This window comes from Amblyomma mixtum, chromosome 5 (assembly GCF_055824585.1).
Source record: "Amblyomma mixtum isolate Tamu chromosome 5, ASM5582458v1, whole genome shotgun sequence".
NCBI lineage: Eukaryota > Metazoa > Arthropoda > Arachnida > Ixodida > Ixodidae > Amblyomma > Amblyomma mixtum.
The window spans coordinates 191,508,414-191,536,305 of NC_143016.1; the positions used below are offsets into that span (position 1 = coordinate 191,508,414).

The 27,892-nt window shown below is 45.5% G+C and overlaps 3 protein-coding genes and 1 long non-coding RNA gene across 4 annotated transcripts in view; 2 read left to right on the forward strand and 2 right to left on the reverse strand.

The window, feature by feature from the left end:
• LOC149345263 (uncharacterized) overlaps positions 1-27,892 on the forward strand; it is a 74,307-nt gene that overhangs the window by 27,644 nt on the left and 18,771 nt on the right. The gene's annotated exons all lie outside the window — the stretch shown is intronic.
• Bcs1 (mitochondrial chaperone BCS1) overlaps positions 1-27,892 on the reverse strand; it is a 63,596-nt gene that overhangs the window by 5,127 nt on the left and 30,577 nt on the right. The window lies entirely within an intron of this gene.
• LOC149345266 (uncharacterized) lies at positions 12,213-14,066 on the reverse strand. Its single transcript, XM_089542820.1, has 2 exons — positions 14,019-14,066; positions 12,213-13,458 (listed from the first exon to the last, which is right to left on the reverse strand). Exons 1-2 carry the CDS (start codon positions 14,064-14,066, stop codon positions 12,583-12,585), a joined length of 924 nt encoding a protein of 307 aa, XP_089398946.1. The 3' UTR covers positions 12,213-12,582.
• On the forward strand, positions 16,750-19,575 carry LOC149345267 (uncharacterized). The gene has a single exon (XM_089546553.1). The coding sequence runs from the start codon at positions 16,836-16,838 to the stop codon at positions 17,658-17,660; it is 825 nt and encodes a 274-aa protein (XP_089402679.1). The 5' UTR covers positions 16,750-16,835; the 3' UTR covers positions 17,661-19,575.

Below are 27,892 nucleotides of genomic sequence, written 5' to 3' on the forward strand. Positions count from 1 at the left end.
ACGTGAGGACAGGACAGAGCGTAAACTTCTAACTAGTTTCTATTTCTGAGACACCAGCTGCTTATATACCAAATGTGAAATCGATTATCACAGGCATGAAAGGTAAGACACATGCGCACTCAACCAGCAAAAAAAAACACTGCCAAGCAAGGAGGAACACCACCCATACCTCATCTTATCGAGCAAACCAAACCAAAGGAAAAACCAAAGGAAAAAACCGCTGTGCCAGGACGGCTGCAGAAAAGAAGAAGGCGAGGCCAAGCCTATGAACACATACTCGAACACAAACACAATCCCTTTGCACATTTTTATTCTTTTAATTGCTGTCATGAACCAACTCGCCCAGACAAAAGTGCTTATTTCTCTGTACAGTGTAACAACGGACAATTTCCGGAGTCACTGAAGTGACCGTGCAGAGCCAGCATTTCAAGCCGGAGAAAAATATGTGTGCCATAGCCAAGAGGGATAGCCATCAGGTGATAAGCAAGGCATCTTGCTTTGATAAATTCTAAGGTGCCTTCGCTGCTGAGGCATGCTACCAATTCAAAATGCAGCACAGAGTGCACAACCCATAAAAATTCTGAGTAGCTAAGAACCTTGTTATCGGAACCACAGCACAGTGGCTTCTGCTCACAACATTCTCGATGTTGTTGTGCCGTGCGTGTACACTGGAGTCTCGTTATCCTCAAGAAGCTCTATAGCCCGTGGCACCAGATCAATGCGAGCCCTTTGGCCGTGAGACGAAAGATTGTCACCAGCATCTCCTCACCCGAGCGACGTTTCGGTGTGACCACTGCGGCTCTCCAACTCAGGCCAATTTCATCAATCAAGCTCTGCACCGCCTAAGACCAGGGCTACACTAAATTCCATACTTGCGTGGCTACCCTGGTGCTGAATTTCATTGTTTCACTGGCCCCAGTACTGACCACTTGTTTCTTTTCATCTTGTCCTGTTTCGCGCGCTGCAGATATGGAACATCGTCACCAACTCGCCCAACAACTTAGCCTCTCAACGAACAACATGGTTGCCATGACGAAAAGGCATGAGGAGCTGTTGTGGCTTCTTTTGTGCTTGTACTAGTTAATAAATATGCCGAGCATCATGCATATGACAGCAGATGGGTGCATTCCACAGGCAACAGTCAATTTGTTTCCCGACTAAAACGAAGGTCACTGAAAGGTAATCACAACATACTCCCCGCTTGTGGTGCCAACCACTGCCACACAAGGATGCAGCAGAGTTTAATTTATTAAAGAATTACGCCTGCACAGGGGAATGACGCAGGCTGTCTGTGACACAAAAGAAAAGACAGCTGCACACATGCAAGCATGTGATATGAATGCATGCAACCAATCTTCCCTGCAGCACTGAACGACGCCTGCAGGCAACCTGTTCCAGTCATCAGCAGGAAAATTGAGTTTTAAGTACATCGCTCCGAACATAGCCACAGATTCTGTTAAGATTCTGTTAAGACACAGCTTTGTCTGTTGGCACAATGCCAAGCTCTCTTCGCAGACCGAGACTCATCTGCTGAACTTTTGTTAGAGCGAACTCGTTTAAACTTCATCGATATCGCGAAACTCCATTGAACCTGTCAACTCTCAACTGAACCATGAACCACCTTTGCAGGCTGATGGTGTTCGAAACTGGGTTTGCCCCCTAAGAACACAGCGGAGTTTGCAGAGCCTCTTCCAAGTGTACACCCCTGAGGAAGCTGGGCACCAGACCGGCGGACGCTTGTACCCATTTTTGCCGGTGGGTGTCCGGCAGTGGGTTTCAAACCAACCGCCTCTCGCAGCCGAAGCGGACGACCAAGCCTCTAGGCCACAGCCGCAGTCGTGGCCTAGTGGTCTGGGCGTCCGCTCGGTGTTGCGGTCTGTCATAATTCAGTTCAATTCAATTCTTTATTTCCTTTTGAGAGGAGGAGACTGGACTAAAAGCCGCGACAACAGCTTGACGTGGTGCAGGCTCCTTAGATATTGGCATTCACAGAAGTGCGGCCATCGGAATCATTACTTCGCAGGTTACAAGAGTACAAGAATGGCAAACACGTGCGACAATAATAGAGCATACAGTAATTATTAAATACATTACATTATTAAATAAATTATTAAATAAATTACAGTAAAATAAATGAACGAAAGAACAAAAATTCCAAACATTGAACAAAAACATGCACATCAAGGCATAATACGCACATGACGTGTGGAAATGTGATAAAAACAATTTAACTTCAGAATTAGATTTACATAATGGATTAAAGGATGCTTTGTCAAACCGATTTAGTAAAGAAGGGAGGCTGTAGGATAATGATTGCTTACAACAGTTCGCCCGTGCGGTGGGCACGTTCCATGTTTCATCGTGTCAGGTATGACGAATGGACTCATTCTTTTTCAGCTTGGCGAGTTGCACAAGGTAGTTATTACTAGATTTCACAAAAGACTTGTAGCACTGGAATAATCTTTGATCATAGATTGCAAAAAGGGAGAAATGTTATAGCGCAAAAATAATATACATCGTAAGGCTCTTTTCTGGAGCAAGAGTAGATTTGTCAAACATGTGACATTTGGTGCGCCCCAAACGAGGGTGCGGTATTGCAGTAACGAAGACACCAATGAATTATGCAGCATTATTTTAAGTTTTTCCAGTAAAATGCATTTTAATCTAGATGTGACACCAACAGCTGATGCTACTTTACAAAAAAGATACTCTATGTGTTTATTCCATGTTAAGTGCATTGAAAAGATAACACCAAAGATTTTTACCGAGCCAACTATTTCCAAGATGTCTGGCCCAGGCATATATTCAGTAGCTGAGAAATGCTTTTTCCCTTTGGCAAATATAACAATATCTTTGTTTTATTTGCGTTTATCTTGAGGCGGTTAGCGTTAACCCATGCGTTATACTTCGGCAAATATAACACTATCTTTGTTTTATTTGCGTTTATCTCGAGGCAGTTAGCGTTAACCCATGCATTAATATCAGCCAAAGCTTTGTTAGCTTTAGATTCAAAATCAGTTTCGGAATTACTGGTGATGAAGACAGACGTATCATCCGCATATGATACAAACTGTACGCTGGTGGTGCAGTGTACTCTATCATTTATATATATAGAAAATAAAAGTGGCCCTAGCATGCTTCCTTGTGGGACCCCAGAGCTAAGGGTTAGTATAGATGATTTAGATCGATTTACTTGTGTGTACTGTGTCCTATACTGCAGATACAATTCAAGAACAGCATACGCTTTTCTGCGAAAACCATATTTATGAAGTTTGCAAAGGAGAATATTATGATTTACGGAGTCAAATGCCTTGGAAAAGTCAATATATACACCCACTGCCAGTGTTTTGTCAGTAAAAGACTGAATGATTTTTTCTTTTTGCGATAAGAGAGCTGTTTCTGTAGGCCGATGTCGTCTGCATCTGTGTTGAAAGTCACGTAATAATTTATGTTGATGTAGATAGGATGTCATCCTAAAGCCTGTTTCGCATGCAGGCGAAAATGCTAGCGAATCCTGTCGCCGCGGCGGAAAAACCTGTTTTGAGTCGTCGCTGCGACGAGCGGCGAGGTTTCAACAAGTTGGAAATTTTCGCTGCGACGCGCCGCTCAATCGCTCAGTCACTTGCATGTGAACCGGCCCTAAGGTGTAATAACTTCTCTATGCCTTTCGAGAATACAGAATACCCATTGCCAGTGTTTGGTCAGTAAAAGACTGAATGATTTTTTTATTTTTTCAATAAGAGAGCTGTTTCTGTAGACTGATGTCATCTGCATCCGTGTCGAAAGTCATGTAATAATTTATGTTGATGTAGATAGGATGTCATCCTAAGGTGTAATAACCTCTCTATGCCTTTCGAGAATACAGGTAGGAATGAAATTGGTCAGTAGTTATGTAGGACATTTCTTTCGCCATGTTTGAATACTGGTATCACTCAGGCTTCTTGCATTGTTTTTGGAAAAACACCAGTAGAGAGTAAATTAGATTGTAGAGATGTGCAAGAACAGGGCAAATTAGGTAGAGCACATGCTTCACAGGGACAATTCGTATTCCATTGGTGTCTTTAGATTTCCCGTTTTTAAAGGCATTGACGCATGAGGAAACTTCTGCGTAGACAGTTGAGGCAAGAAAAATTGAATCAGGAGTGCTGTTATTGAACATATATGTTTCTGTGTGCGAACTCATGCTGCTAGCGTGCACGCAGCTGTTACAACCCTGCTGAACAAAATATCTGTTGAATGCATCCGCTAAGGCGCAGAGGTGTTCACCAGCATGCTCTACAACATCAGGAATTGATCCATTCACATTGGGGTGTAAAAGCAAGTTTAGCTTCCTCCAGACAACATCTGGTCTGCGCATATTTTCATTGCAGAAAATGTTTAGGTAGTACACATCTTTTGACCTTTTTAGCACTGACGTAAGTTAGTTCGATATGATTTGAATTTGGTAAATATTGCTGAATCTTTAGTTTTTATGAACTGGGCGTATAGGACATTTTTGTGTTGAATCATTTTAAGCTCATAAGTCAACCATGGTTTGCGTGCCTTACGTGGCTTCTTCACTAACTTTGAAAGAAAATTTATGTGATATATGTGAATGAAAACTTTAATAAAGTTGTTGTAGGCTGCATCCGTGTGGCTAGACTGATGAACCCTAGCCCACGTTTGTTGCCTGATGGCACCGCGGAACGTTTCAAGATGTGGCGGTGTTATCACTTGAATATAATTTTCATGGCGAACCTTCTCAGAGATATTTCATGCTTTCTCGACTGACAAGAATATGGCCAAGTGATCGCTAATGTCGGTGTAAATTGTATCCACTGTAGTACAGTCCACATTTATGTTTGTTATAAATATGTCTAATAAAGAAGTACTTTTCTGTGTAATTTGTGTCCGCTAGGTAATGACATTGGTAAGACCTCTAGATGTAATCAATGATTGTATTTCTTTTTGAATGGACGTAGATGCTAGCATGTTCACGTTTATGTCACCACCAAGAATTAAGTCTACTGCTTGACTGCCACAAGATCGAAAAACGTATCAAAGAAAGAAAGACAATTCTTCGCATCACCTGATAGTGGTCTGTATTCTACAAAAAAAATGATAGTAAGTACCTTGTAATCAGGTGTTATGGCGCAAAACTCGTTATTGCTTTCACATTGTATACTGTCTTTCACTAGAAGTGCAATGTCGCCTCCACGCTTATCTTGATGACTGTGAAGAAATAACTGATACCCCGGAAGTTCAAAACCGCTTGATCGCTCTGTATACCAAGTCTTTGTCAACATGATGATGTCAAAAGAGATACCGATGGTTTCTAAAAGTATTATTAGATCATCTTCTTTGTTAGCTAGCGAGTGTACAGTAAGATGAAAAAAGGACGAGTGCATATTTTTTGTTAGAAATTTTTTCACAAATTTTTTCAAATGGGTCAAGACCCATTCTTGATTTTTTTTTTCTTTTGCTAAAAAGCAAAGATGACATGTTTACATGATCAGAGACAAGTCATCAAGATGTGTTATTGGTACAACATTTGCCATTTCTGATTTGCGCACAAAGATCTTTCCATTCCTTGTCAAAATGTATTTCCACCTGCATTCCTTCTTCTTAGCATTTGCTTCACCAAACAAGCGCTTACATAGATGCTCATTTATGTATAAGGTAGCTCTGCCCTCAAGCTCTAGTTCATCAAGTCATGTTATGCTTCTTTGCTTTGTCAAGGAATGAGTCACGTTTCGCCCTTCGTGCAAACTGTATGACAATGTTCGGTGGCCTATCTTTATCTCTGGTCGAAACACGATGGCGTGTTTTGATGTCATCGTCCCCAAGAGGGATGCCAATGACATTGCCGAGTTTTTTGGTTATGTCCAAAAACATTTTCACTCGGTGTTTCCGGGACACCTTGTACTTCAACACTGAAGCACCTCGAGTATTGTTCGCTCTGAACAAGCCTACTTTCACGGCCCTTCAAGTTCACACGGAAGGCTTCACGCTCTTCTTGCAAAACTTTAACGGTTTGCTTGAGTTCCACATTTTCTTCTTCCACTCGACTCACTGAGTTCTTCACATCTTCGTAAATCTTGTTTATATAGTCCAGGCTAGCATTCATTTCTCTTATATCTTTTCTGAGATCTCGCTCGAGGGTGTCGCGTAAGTCATGAAACTCCCGCTTGAGCTCCTCGAACAGCTTTGTCCATTCTTTAGTCATTTCGGAAGAACAAAATTCTGTCCACACAGCACAGAATTTTGCTAATTCTAATGCTATCACATTCCCCACATGTAATGTAATGAAGTATGTCCATAGTTTTTTCATAGCAAACTTCATGAGGAAGGATGAATAAGATGGGTGCAGTTTGTTAACCCTGGAGTGGTAATATGTGGGTTAAGAAGAATAGTTGGCGAGCTTCCTCTGCGCGCTGTGCGAATTCCACGGCATCTGGATCAACATCGCTGGCATCGGCATTCGGAAGCAACATGGCTGGGTCGCCCACCAAAGGCCATGCGAGTGGTGTCTTGTCGTGCCGTATTGTAGGCGAATGTTACATAGGAAAGAATTTTGGCCCGAATTCTTGTGTTCCACGTCGACGTACATACAAAGCATGTCTGTGATGGTCTCCAGCCTGGCTGCTTTAACACCGGACCACACCAGACGCTGCCACTTCGCTTCTGGCAGCACACCCTCCTACCACGGACACGCTAGCAGTACTGTGCGACAACTCCACGGCATGAAGTCCGCAGTCATTCCCTCAGCAGCTCGGTGAAGTGCCCGGCCCACCGCGGTTTGCCATGTCAGCGAATGCAGTGACAGACGCGCCTTGCGCCACCCTGTTTAGTGCCTCCGGCCATACCGCCTCCAATAATGACGTTACAGCATCTTCGGCACAGCCCAACGAGCAACTTCTCTCATCTGGAATAGTGCCGCCGTCAGTCGAGCTCTTCGTCGACGAGTCCCCCATTCCGCCAACTTCTGTAACCTACTGCGTAGCATCGCTGCCAGCCGAAAGCTCACCTGCCGCCTCATCGCTCATTCCGCCAAAGCTGAGCGAGCGTGCTAAGGGCGAAGTGAGATTGCTGCACTGCAGAATCTGTAGGATACCAGCCCCACTACCCCAATCAGAGTTTCATTCCATGCTAAAATCAGAAAAACAAAGGCAAAAATAAAGCGGATTGAGAAAGAGCCTGCACCTGTGGAGCATCAATGGGCTTAGACCAATCAAAACTAAAAGAACAGGGCCCATGTGGCTGCAATTCGAATTTAGTGGAAAAACCCAATCGGGAAAATAAAGATGGGCACGGTAACATTAGTGGGCTAAGGGCTCAGCGAGCACCAACGATGACGATGCCTCGGCGAGCTCTTTCATTATGAAACATAGAGATAATGAAGCGATGAAGATACCAGAAAGGGGAAAAAAATCATAATAAAATAAACAGGGTGAAAAGGACACCAAAAGAAGAGAATGATGGATATGATGTAATGAAGGAAACGTATAACGGAAGAAAAAGAACGAAGCCAGGCATCCCAGGGTGTGCAGAGCAGATGATGGTCGAGGTTGATTCTGAAAAGAGGATGAAAAAAGGAAGAGAAAGGAAACGGAAATGAGAGAACATAGGAGAAAATAGACATACAAAAACGATGCACACCCTGAAGAAATGGTGAAGTACGTGAAAAAGGTAAGTGCGCAGGAGGGTTGAACAGTGAATGTGTGAAGATGTTTAGAAAAGGAAATAATGTAATGGTAATATGATAATGATAAGAGTGAAGCATGCAAAATACTCAACCTGGGGTGAGGTGGACACATTGCATCCACCTCGCTGGCCAGAGTGGCCCCACCCACTGATTGAATATTATGAATGATGTGATGACCGTGAATAATTTGGAAGGAGTGAAGTGACAGTTGATGCAATCTGTAAAAGTTATGCGCAATGGCAGGGATTGTCGAGCCAGCGCTGCCACTGCGCCGTGGGATGCTGGCCAGGTGTAGGTTGCAGGAGGTGTGATGTGAAGTGTGTGTAAGTGGACATGTTGGTATGTAATGTGGGACGTCTCCTTCTGGGTGACCCCACGGACATGCAGGGCAGTTGGTGTGTCCAAATCTGTGGAAGTATGTGGGGAATTGTCTGTGTGCTGTGAGCAGCGTAATGAGTGGTTTCGGGGGAGGGAAATTGCTTGGTAGATGAACTGTGTCGGGGACCCAGGAAAAAATCCCTGTGCCCTCATTGTGTTGGTGCCACCATGTGGCCCAGTGCGCCCAAGCCACGCGATGAAACGTTGTGCAGACTGTGTATTTCGATATGTATGACCTCCTGATCCTGGCGGAATCGTGTGCCCTAGAGGCAACAATATCCGCTAGTTCATTTCCCAAGGGGCCAGCGTGGGCTGGCACGTGGAATAACTTGACGGGTCGGTCTGCAGCGAGTGAATGTAAAAGTTGTCGGCCATGGAGATTCGGCCAGGGGGAGGGGGGGGGTGTCGGGTTATTTTGCAAAAAGGTTTGAAGAAGATTTTTCAACTGCTTCATCAATGACCGTAATAAACGTAGTTTTGTCGAAACTTCACTAAATTTCAAGTCTTTGTGAAGGAGATTTTTTAAACATCCCGCAAAACGCCCCCCCCCCCCCCCCCCTGCTTAGCGGAATCTCCACAGTCGACAAACAAGATGGCGTCATCGTTGCGATCACTGACAGAACGGCTCGATTTCCTTCGTCATCGCCGCAGACGATGCAAATATGCGACTTTTTTTTTAAATTCAGGCATGTAACCCAAACAAATGTAGCATGAAATGATTCTGCCGACCAACTGCCATTCCTGTGCTAAATTTGAGCTCGAACAATACTCCCGTTTAATATTTCCGCAACAGTCGGTATATAAGGTATTAATCGAGGTGCTACGCGCCCACTGTTGCTACATGATATAGTGCGGTCACGTGGTTACTGTTTCAGTCAATTTGACCTTCATTGCAGACAGACGCGTCCTTGGCAAATGTAAGCAGTAAGAGCTAACACCATCAAAGGTCCCAGACCCAAATCAAATTAGCTTTTCGTTTCATTCACCATCTCGGAGCGTGGCAGACCATTAGAATCCTAACCAACGTTCTTAGACGGTTTCAGTCTCGCAGCTCCCTATACTCGCTGCTTGCCTATCGTAGACATCGCTGGAACGGCACTACAGTTGCGCTTTTGTACACATCTCGCGTGCCGTCCACTATGCCCTTGTAAAGACGGCCGGTGCCGCGCCCATACCTGCAGGTAAATTAATTTTTTCCGGTGAGAGCAAACATGAATATGGCATAACTGCCGTTGGTACATGGCGAAAAGCTGTTCCGCTTGGAGGGGCACAAGGGTACAACCACTGGGGTTGTGGCGAACGATATCTGCACGAGGCACTACACAATCGGCGCACTTCGCCTTTTAGGTGTCTATCCTTCAGTTCAGTTCAGTTCAGTTTATTTACCTTAAAGGCCCCTTGTATCGAGGGTATTACATAAGGGGTGGGATTTTAATGAAATGAGCAAACAAAACAGCGAACATTATTCAGCCCTGAAGGTGATCGGTTACATGTTCTTGAAAAGTAGAGGATGAAGCGATGTTGACGATGTCACGGGGTAGGCCGTTCCAGTCCGTTGCTGCTCGAAGGAAAAATGAAGCAGTAAAGGTGGCAGTATGCAATGGCGGCCGGGCAACTTGTAGGGGATGACTGGTGCGGTGAGATATGCGTGCGGCAGCTGTGATATACGGTGACCGATTGAGGGAAGAATGAAATAATTTGTGATAAAGGGTGAGACTTGAAATGCGACGTAACGAAAGGGGCAGTAGTCCTGATAATGCTTTCAATGAAGAAATGCTGACGTCATACGAGTATGAAGAGTGGATGTATCGCATGGCACGATTTTGGACAGCTTCTAATGCATTAATTAAATAAGTTTGGTGCGGGCTCCATATGGCAGAGGCATATTCTAATTTTGGTCTGATGAGCGATTTATATGCGAGTAATTTTACGTGTTGAGGGGCAAGGCGGAGATGGCGCTTGAGAAAACCAAGTGTTTTATTCGATGCTGAAATGATGTTGCCAATATAGGTGCGCCAAGACAAATCACAAGACAAGGTGACTCCTAGATACTTATAAGATGACACTGATTCAATCGAGGTGTTAGAAATGGAATATTGGAAGCGATGCGGGCTATGGTGACGAGAGAAGGATAAGAGTTTGCATTTGTTAGGATTGAGGGACATGAGCCAGTTGTTACACCAATTAAGTACGCTGTTAAGATCAGTTTGAAGACTAAGTTTATCACAAGTGTTATTAATAGTGCGGTAAATAACACAGTCATCAGCGAACATTTGAATACGGCAAGAAACGTGATCAGGTAAATCATTAATATATATTAAGAGTAATGAACCGAGTACAGATCCTCCCGATGTAACCGGGAGGCTGTTAGACAGGTGGCCGTTAGCAAAGACTGATTGAGAACGATTAGTGAGAAACTGCTCAATCCACTGTAGTATGTTAGGATGCAAGTTCAGCTGTGCAAGTTTTACTAATAAACGGCGGTGGGGAATTTTATCAAAAGCTTTCACAAAATCTAGAAATATGGCATCAGTCTGTATGTTACGGTCAAGATTAGTGTGCAAGTCGTGAAGGAACAACGCTAATTGGGTTTCACAAGAGAGGCCCATCATTTGAGTCTAAGAAATTTATAATTTGAGAGTAGATGACATGTTCCATGATTTTGCAGGGTACGCTAGTAAATGAAATGGGGCGATAATTTATGGGGGAGTCTCTGTTACCTGATTTGTAGATTGGATCGACCTTCCCCGTTTTCCAGTCATCTGGAATGATCCCTGAAGAGAGCGATTGCGAAAAAATCAAAGATAAGTAGGCTGCACATGTTGGTTTCACATTTTTCAGCAGTTTTGTATTAATCATGTTCACACCAGCTGATGACGAGAGTTTCATATTATCAATTATGGAAGCGATACCATCTGCGAAGAATGTGATAGCTGGCATGATGGCTTCTGTGTTGAGCGATGGTAACTGTGAAGGCATGTCAAATTCACCAGTGAAAACAGATGCAAATGCGTTAATAAATATTTCTGCGCATTCATGGTCAGTAACCGCTTCATGCAAGTCGTTAGTCAGTGTAATATCATGACTGTGCTTAGTATTTAAAACCTGCCAGAATTGTCTAGGATTGCTGATTAGTAGCTTCGGTAAGTCAGTGTGATAAAATGAGCGCCTGGCACTACGGACTGCAAGTATGATTTTTCAGATGCAAGGTATTTTTCCCAAGCGGCTTGATTATCAGTGTGTTTGGCTGTACGAAACAGGCGTTTCTTCTTGTTACCTAGACGTTTTAGATGCTTAGTAAACCACGGCTTATTGCGATTATTTTGGAAAGATACCCTGGGGATAAACATATTAGAGAGCATATTTAGGTAACTTATTTTTGAATATCAACCAGTTTTCGTGAAAAGAGTGATTGTCAAATGTGGATTGGTACTCTGAAAAAAACATGTTAAGGTCTTCAGTTATTGCATCGTAATTCCCTTTATTGTAAAAATTTATTGTTTTTCTGGATGGGTGCTTCTGAGCTGGGGTAAATGAAAATAGAGCATGCAAGATTTTAAGGTCGCTGATTTCTGGAAGATAACTAATGGATGATAGGTACTCAGGGCTATTAGTTAGTATTAGGTCAAGGGCGTTTGCGGTTACATGCGTGACGCGAGTAGGTTCAGAGACTAACTATGTGAGGTTAAAATTTAAACAGACATCAGTGAAGTTCTTGGCCTCTGTATTGCATGTTAGTGAGGAAGTGCCTAAACTCTGCCACTCAATGTCCGGATAATTGAAGTCCCCGAAAAGGAGAATGCGCGCATTTGGATATTTAACAACAAGATGACTTATAGTATCGTTCAGATGTCGACAAAAGTTTGGATTTGACTGCGGGGGCCTATAACAAACGCCAAGAAGCACTGTTGCAGGGGGAGTGCGACAAATTAGCCACAATGATTCCATATCAATGTGACGTGTGCAATAGAGCATGATATACCTCGGTGAATTGCAACAAGAACACCGCCCCCCCGCGAGTCTTTTCGATCGTTTCGGTAGACGTAGAATTCGGGTAATAATAATAATGTTTATTTCCATCATAACAGAAATGATGGAGGTGGTGAGAAAAAAAGTGAGGACGCTTGACAGAGTTCTCACCACCTCTCAGGCAGCCGCATACAGCAAGAAACAATGCGCTCTGTACGTACTGCACACATGCAGCCGAAACAAAAAGGAAAGTACAACAAACGAATTAACAACACGTAATACAACATTAACACACATAGTAAAGCAAAATAACACATAATGCAAGGCTTCATTCCAAATGTGTCAGTTAAAACTTGAGCGTCGGACACGTTGCTGTTCAACCAAGTTTCAGTGAGTATAAGTATATTGCTGCTGGATGACAAAATTAAGTTGGATATGAGTTCACGCTTTGGGAGGAAGCTGCGGATGTTAGTGATTATCACGGAAAACGAGAGAACATTTGAGGGTGTCGCGCGCTGGCGTTTTATTGGTGCAGAGTGAAGGGTCGATTGCTAAGCGAGCTGCTTTACGGTGTTAGATGAAGTGTGAAAAATGTAACGGTTCGAGCCGATGTGAAGTGTTTTAAATCGCAAAGAAAACTTGGCAGACCTGGCTTTAGCAAATGACACAAGTTGTTTTCGCGCATGACGAACGGCATGCGAGAAGTCCTCTCCAACACTATAAACCGTGTCTTTCAGATTTCGCCCATTTGATAGGAGGGATTCTTTAGTTTTGCTACTTGTGAATTTCACGATTATGGGACGATTTTTATCTTGTGAGTGACGACCGAGGCGATGAGCTCTTTCTATCTCATGAGGTTCCACAGTTATTTGAAGGTTATTACGGCAAACATCAGTGATTAGTTTTTCAGATTCTGCCCATGTTTCGCTATCAGCAGAGTCAGGGATACCATAGAAGATGAGGTTGTTACGACGTGACCTATTTTCAGCGTCATCTATGCAGGTTTCTAGTTCCTGGATTATACGCGCCATGTTGCTTGTGTCAGCCTGCATCTTTTCAATGTCGTTTCGAAGGGGAAGTAGTGCTTGGTAGTGTGTTTCGAGGTCGGCCATACGATTGTTTAAGTCGGTTATGGTTTTATCCGTAGTAGTGAGCTGGGATTTCAGTCCTTGTACTTCGGCTATTAGTTGGGTTTGGCCTGCGGTTAGTTTCTGGAGTTCCGCGAGTACTGCACTGTTGTCGTTAGGACCAGGGTTAGTTTCGATATCTCCTGATAACAATAGCAAAGAATGAACAACAGTGGCACACTCGGCGGCAATGGCAACACAGCACTGTGGGCTCGGGAACTGCGCCAGTACACTGTTCCGCTTGGAGGGGCACAACGGTACAACCACTGGGGTTGTGGCGAACGATATCTGAACGAGGCACTACACGATCGGCGCACTTCGCCTTTTAGGTGTGCTGTCTAATAGCATCCTCAATCACCTCACATCGGGTACACCCCAAAACCAGCGCGGTTCCCTGCGCACTACAGCGGTGGCGCCCCGGTGAGGGTCAACATCATGGAGGAAGGAAAATTTAGAGAGGTCATCACGTGATATTTTTTGAAGCCGGAAACAAGCTCGGCGCCATACTCTCCGGGCACGCTCTTGTTTACAAATATTTCTCTGCGCACGCATTTCAAACCCAGTGAAGGAGCTGCCCCAAAGAGAGTTCAGTGCGAGTGGCGCTTGGTTTCTGACCGTTGTTCATGTACTGGAGACATCAGAAATATTCGTAAGAGACATTCGGCTGCTTCCAGGTATTGCTCTTTGCCGCGTCATTTCCACGTCATTCCTGCTTTCTTGTTTGAACAAAACAGTCCAGCCTCGCGCGATCATAATCAAGTAGCATTCGGCGAATGCACTTATCCAATTGTGGTGGCCCATCCTGGTACGCAATGTCTTTTGCCGCTTTTGCCTGCATCATTTTGCCACGGCAGAGATACGTGCCCCTGAGTTCCTTGCAGGCTGTACTTGGCAAAATATACTGGCATGCTTACATCGTAGTCTCGTGTTAATCGCATGGCTAGAAGGTTCATTCCACTAGATGAGGTGAAGGGCATAAAATTTTAGTTGAGTGGAACTGCGTATCAGTAAACAGTAGCTTTCAAAATATAGCAGAAGAGAAAAACAAATCTTTGGACACATGCTCACACTCCAACAACACTTTGGACAGCATGCTTGTTTGTGTTCTTTTTTTTTTCTTATATAAACTGTTACACATGGTGCCATTGAAACAGAACTTGTTACTCTATGCTGTGCATGATTTTAAATTTTTTTTATGCTGCGTGTCTTGGATCGCACAGTGTACTTCACGAAGTTTTCAAACAAACTATCCCACCTTAATGCAGTGTAAAGTACTGCCTTTAAACTTAAGCTTCCTGAAATGTTTTAGTATATGGCTACCCTGGAAGCCTTACATGTCCAGCTTGCTGGCACGACACTTATGTTTGAGTGGCAGTATGCAACACTTTCTATGTGAGAGCGTAATGATTTTTGAGTGGACAGCTGTCAAATGTGCTCATGAGGTTGTAAAAAAAATCCTTCTTTGCTAGAATGAGTTTAGAGGTCCATGCATGAGATCCATGATCAAGGTTATTGATATTGGGTTGTTTGCATGCTATGCTCGCATAAAAGTGTCCCACATATTGGCCACACTTTAATCACGCTCTCTGGTGGATAGCACAAACCTCTCAGTTTTATGCTGAGTGTGCACGTGTCTGCTTCTGGTTGAGTCGTGAACAATGCTGCCATGCATGGTAACACCCCACCTTAGTGTTCAACCTGCCTTTTAATGCTGCTCTTGTTGCTGAATGTTGCAATCTGCTTCCATTGCGTATGTTTGGGAAGCTGGCTGTGTCAACAGTGCCTTCTGCTGCAGCAGTGAGGGTAAGAAAAATTCTGCAGTATTTTGTTGTTGGTCTTAAATACTGTGCTTATCTTCATAGCATGTTTTCGTGTGGCTCTCCATGCAAGGAATGCTTTCTCATACAGCAGTGAGGATGGGCAAATATACTAAATATTTTGAGTTCTTGACCCTGAATGCAAAATGTAATATCATAAGTGTTGTAATGGTGGCTGTGCCAACAATGACTTTTGATTCACAGAATAACCATTCTGAAAACCTTTTTCTCCATGAAAAAAGTCCAAGAAATACATGTTTAAATTGTGACTGGCCCCTTCCATAAATCCACCCTTTGGAGCATGGTAACATACCATGTTTCACATCCACAGCTCTGGTATTGTGCACAATATATATGACTGTAGCTTTTCAGAGTTCTAGAAGTTTAGGAGTACCCAGTGGCTGCAGTATAAGTTTCACAGTGTTGTGCATCATTTCAATGCTGTGTTTCATGTTTAATGTGCAGAGCTGCAGCTGTATGCACCGCTTTTCTCTACTTGGTGAAATACTAGCTTGTAGCTTGTAATGTCACTGCATAGTAGCATACTTTACTTGTGATCGACAATACAAACAATGAAAGTCGATCTATTGTACGTAATGAATGCATCAAATTATTTTTCTTCTACATAACCACAGCCATGAATGAAATTCAGCGCACATGTGGATCCTCATTTCGCTAATTACTTTTTACCACAACTAACACTATCACAGGACATGGGCACAATAAACACATGTGAGAAAAGGCCTCCAAATTAAGTTAGACCTTCGCGTTTTTTGCACTTCTTGACCGTGACATCAGCTAGAAAAGCAATTGCAAAACCTGCTACAGGAAACCGGTCTAGACATAGCGCGCAACCAAAAACACAGACTTGGCCACGATATGAACGAATACACTTGAGCCCGGCACGTCCCAGAGGCAAATAGCTCCTAGACGCTTCAAACGTTACACGCTTCAAACGGGCATGTAACAAAGTTTCTGTATACTAAGAGCAAAGCGAGCGCAGCTGCTTCCTTTACAGTATCGCTCTCCGCCCATGTCATGGCCCCCGGCGCTCACACAAGCGCAATCGCCGAAAAACGAAAATGACAGTTATACCAACACCAGTGACAATCGCAGGAGCGTTGCAAGAACACGCATAAGTAGCAACGAGGTTTCACTGCCGATGTAAACGGGAGCGCGAGTGGCACACGCACACTGCACGCACAGGACGCGAAATGTCCGCAAAATGCGCCGACGACCTCTCTAGCGCACGCCGACTGGTGAACGAACAGCGCGAGTGCTCCTCGGTGAGCAGCGGCGGTCTCCCGACGGCTCCGATCAGTGACGCACGTGACGCAGGAGACGAAATGCCCGTGCGATCGCGGTCGCCGGGCACGTGCACGTTGAACCGTGCACCGCACGCAACAACGAGAGTTTTGCAGCGAATTCCGCCTGAGATATGAGTGAACGGCGCCAACGTCAGCCTGTGAGCCCGATCAAAAACAAACTCGAGCAGTTGAGGAAAGTACGCCTACGCCGCACCGCGAATGCTATGCCGCGGCCGTCTGCTACCGCACAGTTCGTAAACAGCAACTACAACGCCGTTGCTAAGCCGCCCGGACAAGATGGCCTCCCGATCAAGAAAAACCACGTGACTTCCTCCACACTTTTCTCCCAGGTTGTTGTGTGGAAAGGGCAGTTCTCTCCTTCCTCCATGGAAAAGAGCATGGAGGCCTCCATGGAAAAGGTCTCCCTTGGAGGAAGGAATGGTGCGCACCAAGCAACGCAGTTTCGGTTCGGCACGCGGCAGCAGCATCGCCATCGGGCGCGCGGTCCGTCGTGGAAGCAGCCGAGGTAGCAGCAGCAGCACACAACGACGCGATGGGAGGGCTGACGGCACAGCAGTTCTGCCTCAAGTGGAACCAGCACCACGGCAGCCTGGTGTCGGTGTTCGAGGAGCTGCGCTGCCGCGAGGCGTTCGTCGACGTGACGCTCGTGTGCGGCGAGGGCGCCAGCCTCAAGGCGCACAAGCTGGTGCTGTCCGCGTGCAGCCCCTTCTTCGAGACGCTGTTCGCGCAGAACCCGTGCCCGCACCCCGTGGTGATCATGAGCCAGACGCGCGAGGCCGACCTGCGCACGCTGCTCGAGTTCATGTACCGCGGCGAGGTGAACGTGGCGCAGGACCAGCTGCCGACGCTGCTGCGCACCGCCGAGCTGCTCCAGGTGCGCGGGCTGGCCGAAGTGGCCGGCGCCGAGGACGCGGCGCAGCAGCCGCAGGAGGCGGCAATGCAGCCACCGCGGGAAGAAGAGGAGGCAGTGCAGCCGGCCAGGGCCACCCGGCGAAAGCAGCGCACGCCGCGACCCGAGGAGCCGAGCAGCCCCGAGCGGCCGGAGAGCCCGGCGGCGCCCAGGGCGCGACCCGCGGCCCGGCCGCCGGCGCCCGCGAGCCGCCGCACCTTCGACCACTCGTACTCGGACGACAAAAGCAACTGGGTGCCCGCGGCGCCGCCTCCCCCGGCGGACGAACCCGTGTGCGGCGTGTGTGCGCGAGTGTTCTCCACCAAGGGCAACCTGAAGCGGCACATGCTCATGCATCGGCCCTACCGGCACAAACACCAGTGCACGCTGTGCTTCAAGACGTTCAGCTGGCCCGGCGACCTGCGCACCCACATGCGCGTCGCCCACGGACCCTTCCTCTTCACCTAGGCCCCATCGTGGTGGTGTTTGGCTGTTTTTGACAAAGCCCTTCAGTCTAATTACCCGTGCCACACGGACAGAGTTAATGTCATTAAATGCTTACTGCCTTAAGTTTTACTGGCATTCGTGCGGTGCCACACGCATAAATTTAATGGCATTAGCCTTACTGCCATTTGCGACCTACTGAATTCGCCACAACCTGTGCAATGTGTACTCTCGTTCCCATTCCACACGCAGAGTAACAACTTCCTAACCAGTAGCAAATAGTTAATTCGTAACTTTCAGTCGGATGAGGCATGCGAAGAGCGCCATTTTAACCAGCCTTATTGACAGGTACTCTCGACTTGGGTTCTGACATGCGAACTTAAGGCTACTTTTTCAACTTGTAAAGCAAGAACAGCCGTATTTTCCGGAAAATTGTTTTTACATTACATTTGAACAACATTCCTGATATATTGTGCTCATTAGGAATGTTTATATTCAGATGAAACTTTTGACTACCTTGCAAGCGTTATCGCCATCGTCACTTTCGATAATGGCATGAAATGTGGACGTGTAGCACCAACTCCGAAAATAATGGCACTAACAAACTTGAGGCCTTAAGCATTTACTGCCATTTCTTGAGCGCGTGTGGCACGGGTATAGTGCAAATTTAATGCCATTATGTGCTTAGTGCCTTCAGTTTCAATCCCATTCGCATGGTGCCACACACTCGGATTTAATGGCCTTACTGCTATGCATGACCAACCAATGCTCCCCATTCCACATGCAGAAAAGCCTGCAAACAACTCCCTCCCACGGTTTGTCACTCATCTGAGGCACCTCTGCCGGATTTTAACTGGCACTCTTGGCTTGTGTGCTCACACGCACTGTTTATGGCGACAACTGAGTCCCTTTCTGCAAAATAATTCCAGAGATACTGAGCTCATTATGGCTGTTCATATTCAGGTAAAATTTTTGACTGTCTTGCAGTCGTTATCGTAATGTGACATTAAATCTGGATGTGTAGCACCAACCCCAGAAATAAATGGCATCATCAAACTTAAGGCCATAAGCATTTACTACCATTTCTTGTGCACGTGTGGGACGGGTACAATCTGTACTGTTCAAGTGTTTTGATCTCGTGGATACACAAGCAAGCTTTATGTACAGATTTATCGCATGTAAGCACCCAGCGATGACCTAGCATGTATGATGTTTGAGTGACTTTCCAGGTATGCGCACCAAAAGCTATGCTGAAAGCCCTGTCACATCCTCCAGTGGCCCACAACTAGACATGCCAGGAGTCACTGCAAAGCATTTCTTCCACTGTTTACACAAGTTACACTGTTTACACATCCAAACTTTGTCTGGACTTGACAAACACCATACCCGAGTCCAGGGCAGTGATGTTCCATGTCACGATCAAACCTTCCCTTGCTTTTTGAAAACCAAAAAATCCATATGTTAGACACTTTTTCCTTCCTGAAGATTATGTTTAGGGCCCTTTGTTTTCGGGTTTTATTTTTCCCAGAATTGGGGGGGGGGGCGTAAAAATTAGGTGACATTTTTTTAGCTCAAGTTCAGGTACATATGGGGTTATTCAGCAAAAATTTCCACATTATGGGTTTTCCTGCCCCCCCCCCCCCCTTTTTTTTTTGCAGCAACAGCCAGTTTAGAAGAAACTCTCATTTTTATGCAGGTCACAAAATGCCCTATCAATATTTCAAAAACAACATGGAAATGACGTAATTACATTTTTTCTCATCTATTACAATTATTTCATCGCGTGAACTGTCGATCTCCTACGCAGCACTTTGCGTACATGCAAGACCTCCCCGCCTTGTGAAGCAGTTGTTAAAAATCACAGAGGCCATTCCAAACAGGCAACAGCCATGGATAGCACTTGATGCATGGTGCCGAATAAATGCCTGCTCGGTGCACATTTTCGAGTCTCGCTTCTCAAACATATCCTCAAATTAAGTCGCGTCACGAATAACGAGTGTTAAAACGCTTCTCCAGGAAAAGCACGCAGTATCCGTTAATTTTTATGCAGTGTCTTCAGCTTTGCTCAGGAAAACATACTCTCTATGCCCTTTCATATACAGTATGTTTCAGTAAGATTTACACTATTTTAAATATATAGTGCCGCCGCGGTGGCTCTGTGGCTATGGTGCTCGGCTGCTGGCCCGAAAGACGCGGGTTCGATCCCGGCCGCGGCGACTGAATTTCTTTGGAGGAGAAATTCGAGGCCCGTGTACTGTGCGATGTCAGTGCACGTTAAAGAACCCCAGGTGGTCGAAATTTCCGGAGCTCTCCACTACGGCGTCTCTCATAGCCTTAGTCGCTTTGGGACGTTAAACCCCATAAACCAACCAACCAATTTTAAATATAGGCTTTTTGCGTTGGAAGAGCGCTTTTTTGGCATAGTGTAAGATGTCAGAATACAACTGAGACTCACTAACTAGCAGAATGGTTAATTAATATTGAATAGTTAATCTAACTATTACGTGGTTGCCCTCAGCGCTGTGGCTCAACAAATTTTGGCGACATCGCCCCAAAAATACATGGACTTTCCAGAAGCTTGCAGTCAAAGCAACGTCTCCAGTGCACGTAACTTGTCGAAATAGCCAAAATTTGTAGGGCCACAGAGCTGAAGGCAACCACATTTTATAAATTCTAAAAACTGATATGCATATTACTTACAGTGGCACACAATACACAATTACACAATAATTGGGAGCCTAACAGTAATAGTTAACTATTCAGTATTAATTAAGCATCCTGCTAGTTAGTGCGTCTTAGCTGCATTCTGATGTACTACACCACTGACAATACCATACCGAAACAAGCGCTCTTCTAACTTAAAAAGCCTGCTTTTAAAAAAATTTTGTCAAAGTCTTAGGTGAAACACCCTGTATACCTAAAAGTCACACTTGATGCCTTAGAGGAACTTTGAAGCCAGCTACCAGAACCATATCTGATGGGAGATTTGTGGGGCAGCCAACAGACAGACAGTAGAGGCCAAGTGATGGCAGATTTATTTATTTATTTACTTATTTATTTATTTATAGATACTGCGATCTTGTACAGATCATAGCAGGGTGGGACAAAACAAAATACAAGCATATAAACACACACAAATTCACAACATTTACAGGCACTTTTCAAACAGAAGTAAAGAATTTTGATTAATAGTCTCGCTATTAAGTTTGTTCCAATCAGTAATTGTCCTCGGAAAAAAAGAATATTTAAAGCAGTTATTTCGCGCGTACAAAGGGGTGATTGTTAGTGCATGCCTTTGTCTCGTGTTATAACCTGAGGAGTAAGAAAAATAATTAGAGGTATCAACTTTATAATGTCCTTTTATAAGCTGGAAAAAAAAAAAAAAAAACTTTAATCGACAAACACGATTGCGCTCAGTGACGGGGGGTAACCCACTTCGCCTCACGAGCTCACTTACAGATGCACGGCCATATGAGTTAAAAACAAATCTAGCTACTTTATGCTGTATTCGCTCTAATTTCTGAATATTTGTTAACGTGAAAGGGTCCCAAATGATTACGGCATATTCTAGTAACGGACGGATGAGGGAATTGTACGCCAATAGACGAACACTAGATGGGGATGACTTTAGGGAGCGCCTCAAGAAAAATAGTTTCCGCATTGAGTTTGCTACTACAGCGTCTATGTGTTTTGACCACGAAAGGTTGTTAGTAATCCATAGGCCCAAATATTTATACTCTGTCACTTCTAATAATGATATGCTGTTAGTACCGTACACAAAATGAAGAGGCATTTTCTTGTTTGTAATTTTCATGAACACTGTTTTTTCAAAATTAATGCACATCTGCCATTTGTTGCACCACGCAACCACCTTCGCTAGGTCATTATTTAGACGCACCTGGTCGTCAACTGAAGACACCATTTGATACAGGACACAGTCATCCGCGTACAGCCTCACGCGAACTGAAAGATCTGCCACAATGTCATTAATAAACAACAGAAATAAGAGTGGTCCCAAAACAGATCCCTGGGGGACGCCAGACATAACCCGGACACTGCTAGAAGAAATATTGTTCAGAGTGACGAACTGACATCTGTTCGAGAGATAAGCTTTAATCCATGCAAGTATCCTGTCGTTTTTAATGTAATAACTTAATTTATGAATTAGTTTGTTATGTGACACCTTATCGAATGCTTTACGGAAATCCATGAATATTGCGTCTGTTTGTTTTCCCTGGTTAATCGACTGAGCAAAGTCATGCACAGTTTCAACTAACTGTGTACTTGTGGAAAACCCACGCCTGAAGCCATGCTGAAAATCGGTAAGTACTTTGTGCTGTTCCAAGAAACCTAATATATGTTTATGAATTATATGTTCTAAAATTTTACATGACGTGGAAGTTAGAGATATGGGTCGGTAATTCTCGATGTGTGCTTTTTTTCCGGTTTTGTGCAGAGGTTTAATCGCGGCTGTCCTCCAGTCATCCGGTAAAGATCCGATATCCGATAACATCCAAGTTGAGATTTACAGGGACAGCTGTCAAGAGGAGCCCACTGCCAGCTAGGAATAGTCGGTGTAAATAGTGGGTGGTTGCCATGTGGAGCATGGTGAGAGCGTAGGTCACCATGGTGGACTGGAAAGGAGAGCTAGTTGAGTTACAGATGCGAAGTCACTCTTATATTCTCAACATGCTGTATGAATAGCTGTTGCTGAACCACACGGTGGGGCGCCCTTGCCTACAGAAATAAAATAAAAGATTCAGGGGGCACTTTGACTGTCTAAAGTGCGTAGAGGCGAAATCGTTTTTCACACCACTTTGACTCCCTGTGTGGCACTGATGATGTAACACGTAATGACTAATTAACTGCCAATTAATGACGCTTAATCTCCGCCTTTAGGAGTGGAACGCGACAGCGTGTTGTAGCGCTGCCAGGAAGTCCATGGGATGTTGCCCTCTGAACACAACGCTTTTTGAGAAAAGGAAATGGGGCTGTAATTCTCTGTCATCTTGGTGGGCACCTTAACCGCACCATACAGGAAGGGAGGAAGTGGAGTGAAAGAAGAAAGGGGCCGTAATGAAGAAAATGGAAATTGTATTTGAGGAAAGGAAGTTACGCACTAACTGTCTCACATATCTGGGTGGACGCCCGTCAAAACACATACACATCTGCCAACACAGCTGCTAACAACAGTATAAGGCATTAAAGGCTTTCGCCTTAATATGGCCACACCTGGGTTTTCAACTCAATGGCACAAACACATAAGCTTCGCTGGCCACTGCCTCATGCCCACTCTTGCGCTTTGCGTCTTCATTGACTTCCATGGAACACACTGCTATTGCAGTGCCCTCTTAAGGTGCGTTAAGCGGTCCCAAAACTTCGTGGCGCGCTACCACTAAGGTCCTTTGTCGATCATTGTCTCAACTTGAAACTTTAGCTTCGAAATGAAATGTGCACATACTTCGCATTTCGGCAAAGCGAGCTATAATTTTTTTGTTCAAGTATCTTCACTGATCTTAAATTGAATGTATTAGATAACCCTTGTGGAAGCGATTGTCTCCAAACTATTATCAGGCTGTCGTCACCAACAACTCCAATTCACTCCCCCCCCCCACCCCTTGGACTCCACTTGGCTGATAGGCCTTAATACAGGGAAAACACTACCCTTGATGAACACTTCTTGGAATGTCCTGGCACAAATGAATGAAAAGCTGACGGCATGCATCCTCCATGCAGCAACATTAGCTATATCTCAGTCTTCAGGTTTTGTTAAACAGAAGCATAATATGTGGGGGGACAAAACAATGTAGAGATGCAAAAAAAAACAAAGCCTGAGATGTTTTTCCCAGATGCCGGATGTATGAAGACTTCACTAACTTTAAAAGAGGTATTGGCTAATATGTACTACATCCGCTGAAACTCTGATTTACTGCAAAAAATAAGTATTGTCAAGAAATAGCCCAATTGCATCTAAGAAAATGTAAGAAGAAATTTGCAAATTCTATGGTAACCACAGACTTCGCACAATCTGTTTTCTATAAACGCTTGGTCTCCAAACAACACTTGAAGAGCAAGCAAACATACTTGGTGAACATTTCTGCTCAGTCTCTCGTTCCTCGGACTACAAAAGCACATTCCTGAAATACCAGAGCGTCACCGAGAAACAAAAACTGCCACCTGGTGAAAACAATAATGAAGGATATAATCAAAGAAATTAATGGAGTGATTTCCGCAGGTAAACAGAATGCCTTGGCAGAATTCACTATGCTATGCTTGCACACCTTGCTCAGCCTTTGAAGTACTTTTATAAAATACGACAAACAGAGGCATTGAAAAAAAGCTGCTTTTGTTCGTTTTTTAAAGCCTGCAAAAACAGTGACCTCCCTTTGCAGTTACAGAACGACTGAACCCGCAAGCTGCCTTGCTAAAACGTTGCAGTGTTCTCTGACCTAGAGGAAGCCCACGACACCATTTGGAGATTTCGTATCCTATGCAACCTGGCCAGCCTAGGTTTTCAAGCGTGGTTAGGGACTACACAATAAAAAAATTTCATTCAAGAGAACTGTGGTCCCCAGGGCTGTATTCTAAGCACTACGTTGTTTATATTCAAAACAAACTCGGTAATCACAATAATACCCAAGTCCAACATGCAATCAATCTATGTCGATGCCTATAAATCGTACGTCTGCGAGTACCATCATCAGCCTGACTACGCCCACTGCAGGGCAAAGGCCTCTCCCATGTCTCCCCAGTTAGCCCTGTCCTTTTCCAGTTGTGGCCACCGTATTCCCGCAAACTTCTTAATCTCACCCGCCCACCTAACTTTCTGCCGCCCCCTGCTATGCTTGCCTTCCCTTGGTATCCACTCCGTTACCCTTAAGGACCAGCGGTTATCTTGCCTCTGCATTACATGCCCTGTCCAAGCCCACTTCTTCCTCTTGATTTCCACTAGGATATCATCAACCTGCGTTCATTCTCTCACCCATTCCACCCGCATCCGACCTCTTAACGCTGCACCTATCATTTTTATTTCCATAGCTCTTTGCGTTGTCCTTAACTTGAGCTGAACCCTCTTTGTTAGCCTCCACGTTTCTGCCCCATAGGTGAGTACCGGTGAGATACAGCTGTTGCATCAGATTGTGAAAGACAAATACAGATTTGAATAGGCATTCCCTTAAACCAACAGTCTGTCAGCCTAGGGGAGTGCTGCTACACGGGCGGTTTTCAATGGCCATCCAGTCAACAGAGCAGTGTGGAACTCTACTGAGATTTCGAGGATCTTCCAGCGGCATGCACCCTCAGATGCAGAGCGCTCCCAGCAACGCGCTCGGGAATAAAATCAAGGCAGTATCGTTTTTGCAAAATATGCAACTTCAAAATATCTTCAAAACCGCCGATCCTTGCGGACTTTGATGAGAACGTCGAGACTAAAATCCGTACCAACACAAGCAGCATGGGCCTAGACGCTGTCCTCGTTCAAAAAACTGACAGACTGGAGAAAGTAATCGCATACGCTAGCCGTTCCCTATCCAAGGCCGAGGCTAATTATTCGACAACTGAGAAGGAGTGCCCTGCCATCATCTGGGCTACATCGAAATTCCGCCCCTACCTGTATGGACGACCGTTCAAGGTGGTCAGCAATCGCCACACATTGTGCTGGCTTGCCAGATTGAAGGACCCCCTCTGGCCACCTCGCTCGATGGAGCCTGCGCCTCCAGGAGTTCGACGCAACCGTGGTTTACGAGTCCGGATGCAAACACTGCGACGCTGACTGCCACGGGCCCCTGTAGACGCACCGCCGCCGGACGACAATGAGGACAGCTCCAGTTCCTTTGCACAGCAGCACCTAAAACACCTCATCGAGTACTTGGCAGGCAAGGTTTCTTCACCCCTGCCTTGTTCAAGCGAGGACTGTCTTCGTTCTGTGTACGGGATCATGTCCTCATGGAGAAAAACTTTGCAGTGAACAAAACAGGGTACCTCCTTGTTGTGCCTGCAAGTCTGCGCGAAGAAGCTCTCCAGGCTTCACACGACGAGCCAACAGCTGGACTTCTCAGATTTGCTCGCACCGTGCGCCGCATTCAAGACAAGTATTACTGGCCCCGACTGTCTGCCGATGCCGCACATGATGTGAAAACCTGCCGAGATTGTCAACAACAAAAGACCCCTCCCACCCGACCAGCCGGATTTCTGAATCCCATTGAACCCCCCTCAAGGCCCTTTCAGCAGATCGGCATGGACTCGCTTGGCCCTTTCCCGAAGTCAACGTCCGAAAATAAGTGGATCATCATAGCGACCGCCTACCTGACCTACTACACCGAGGCAAAAGCCGTACCGTATGGAACAGCAGCAGAAGTCACCAAATTTTTCGTGCAGTGCATTCTTCTGCGACACGGCGCCCCCGATGTGCTCACCACAGACAGAGGAACAGCATTCATGGCAGAACTGACGCAAGCCATTCTCCATTACAGCCAAACCAGCCACCGGAGGACAACTGCAGACCATCTGCAGACGAATGAACTGACCGAGCGCCTGAACAAAACCATCGCCGATATGCTCGTCATGTATGTCGATGCCGAACACCAGACCTGGGATGTCGTCTTGCCTTACATCGTCATCGCCTACAACACCGCAGTGCAGGAGACCACCCAGATGATGCCTTTTAGGCTCGTCCATGGCAGAGAGGCCACATTCCACGCTAGACGCCATGCTGCCCAATGTTACCGAAGAAGATAATGTAAACGTCGCCGCCTACCTTCAACGCGTAGAAGTCCGAAGACTTGCCTGATTACAGATCGAAGACCAGCAGCAGACCGACGCCAGACGCTACAACCTACGAAGACGCAAAGCGGAATACAAGCCAGGAGACAGAGTCTAGGTTTGAACGCCCATTCATCGCCGCGGACTGAGTGAAAAACTTTAACACCGCTATTTCGGCCCATATAAGGTTCTTCGTCACCTAGGTAACTAGACTACGAAGTCGTCCTCGATGAAATGACTGCATCCCAATGACGCCACGTATGACCAGAAGTTGTTGATGTCGTCCGTCTAAAGCCCTATTATGTGCGCTAAAGGACACTGTGTTTTCACACTCAGTGTCTATTTTTGCACAATTCGTTTTATTTGTTCCTAGTCACCTTATGTTTTAAAGCATCATGTCGATGCTTCTTTGAGAGCTGAGGAATGCCGTGAATCTTTGCGGTGTTTGTTCAATCTTCAAAGCTGCCAGCACGCCGCTTTATCACTTTGTGATGCAAGAAGCGACCGGATTTATTTCGGTTGATCGCATCCAGGCGGAGTCGCTTCTACGTTGTTCCAGAATGTTCAAGTAACTTTTCAAGCTTTAACTAGAAGGTTCGCTATCAGCTTTAAATTCAGCATGGCCGAGAGCAGCGGGCATTCTGTTCGAACGACCACCGAGCTCGCCTGTTGCTGCACCGCCGCCAACTCAGTCAGTTCTTTGTGGGCGCAAGTCATCCGATATAAAGAGTTTTGTTTAGAAACCATTCTCGCTGTTTTCCTGCAAGCCGAACTAGTCACCACTACGTGACAATATACTTTTTATTGCGTTAGCAATACTACTGTAGGTTTCGCCTCGTCGCGTAGCCCCAGTCGGTAGGGATGAATGACCTTGAACAGCGTTGCTTCAGCCGCGCTCCGTCAGATGACAGCGCCGCGCGGCAGCGGCGCCAACCAGTTTGCTCTGTCTACGACAGATGGCGCCACTAGAAGGTCCGCCACTTCTGGCCTTCGAAGCCGGCGCTAGCAGCATTGGCGCGCAGTGCGTTGATGGCATTCGAATGATATCAGTGAAGCAATTAGCCTAATTTCTAATCAGACCACATAAATAAATAACACCGAGTAGGAAAATGGTCGAGTTGGAGAATCGAACCAGTGTGTCCGGAGTGCGAGACGACCGCCATGCCAGCTTGATGGTTTGGAATGCACAAAGCCAAGCCTAGTGAATACCGTGTCTTTGTTCACTCCCATCTTCCTCCCTTTCCGTTACCCCGAGGTTCAGGTGTCCACCGAGACATGCAAGACAGATACATTTCCTTTCCTCAAAAACCAATTTACCGACGAGCAAGGCGTACAGCTGAACGGGCGATGGTGTTCTGTGGACTCCCTGGAAGCGTGGCGGAATGGTCACGTGACCGAATATGGAGGCGCCCATGCTCCTGCGCTGTGAAGCATCTATATATGCACGCTTGCCTTGGTGTGAATGCTTTGCTATGCAGTCCTCTAAGGAGAAGTGG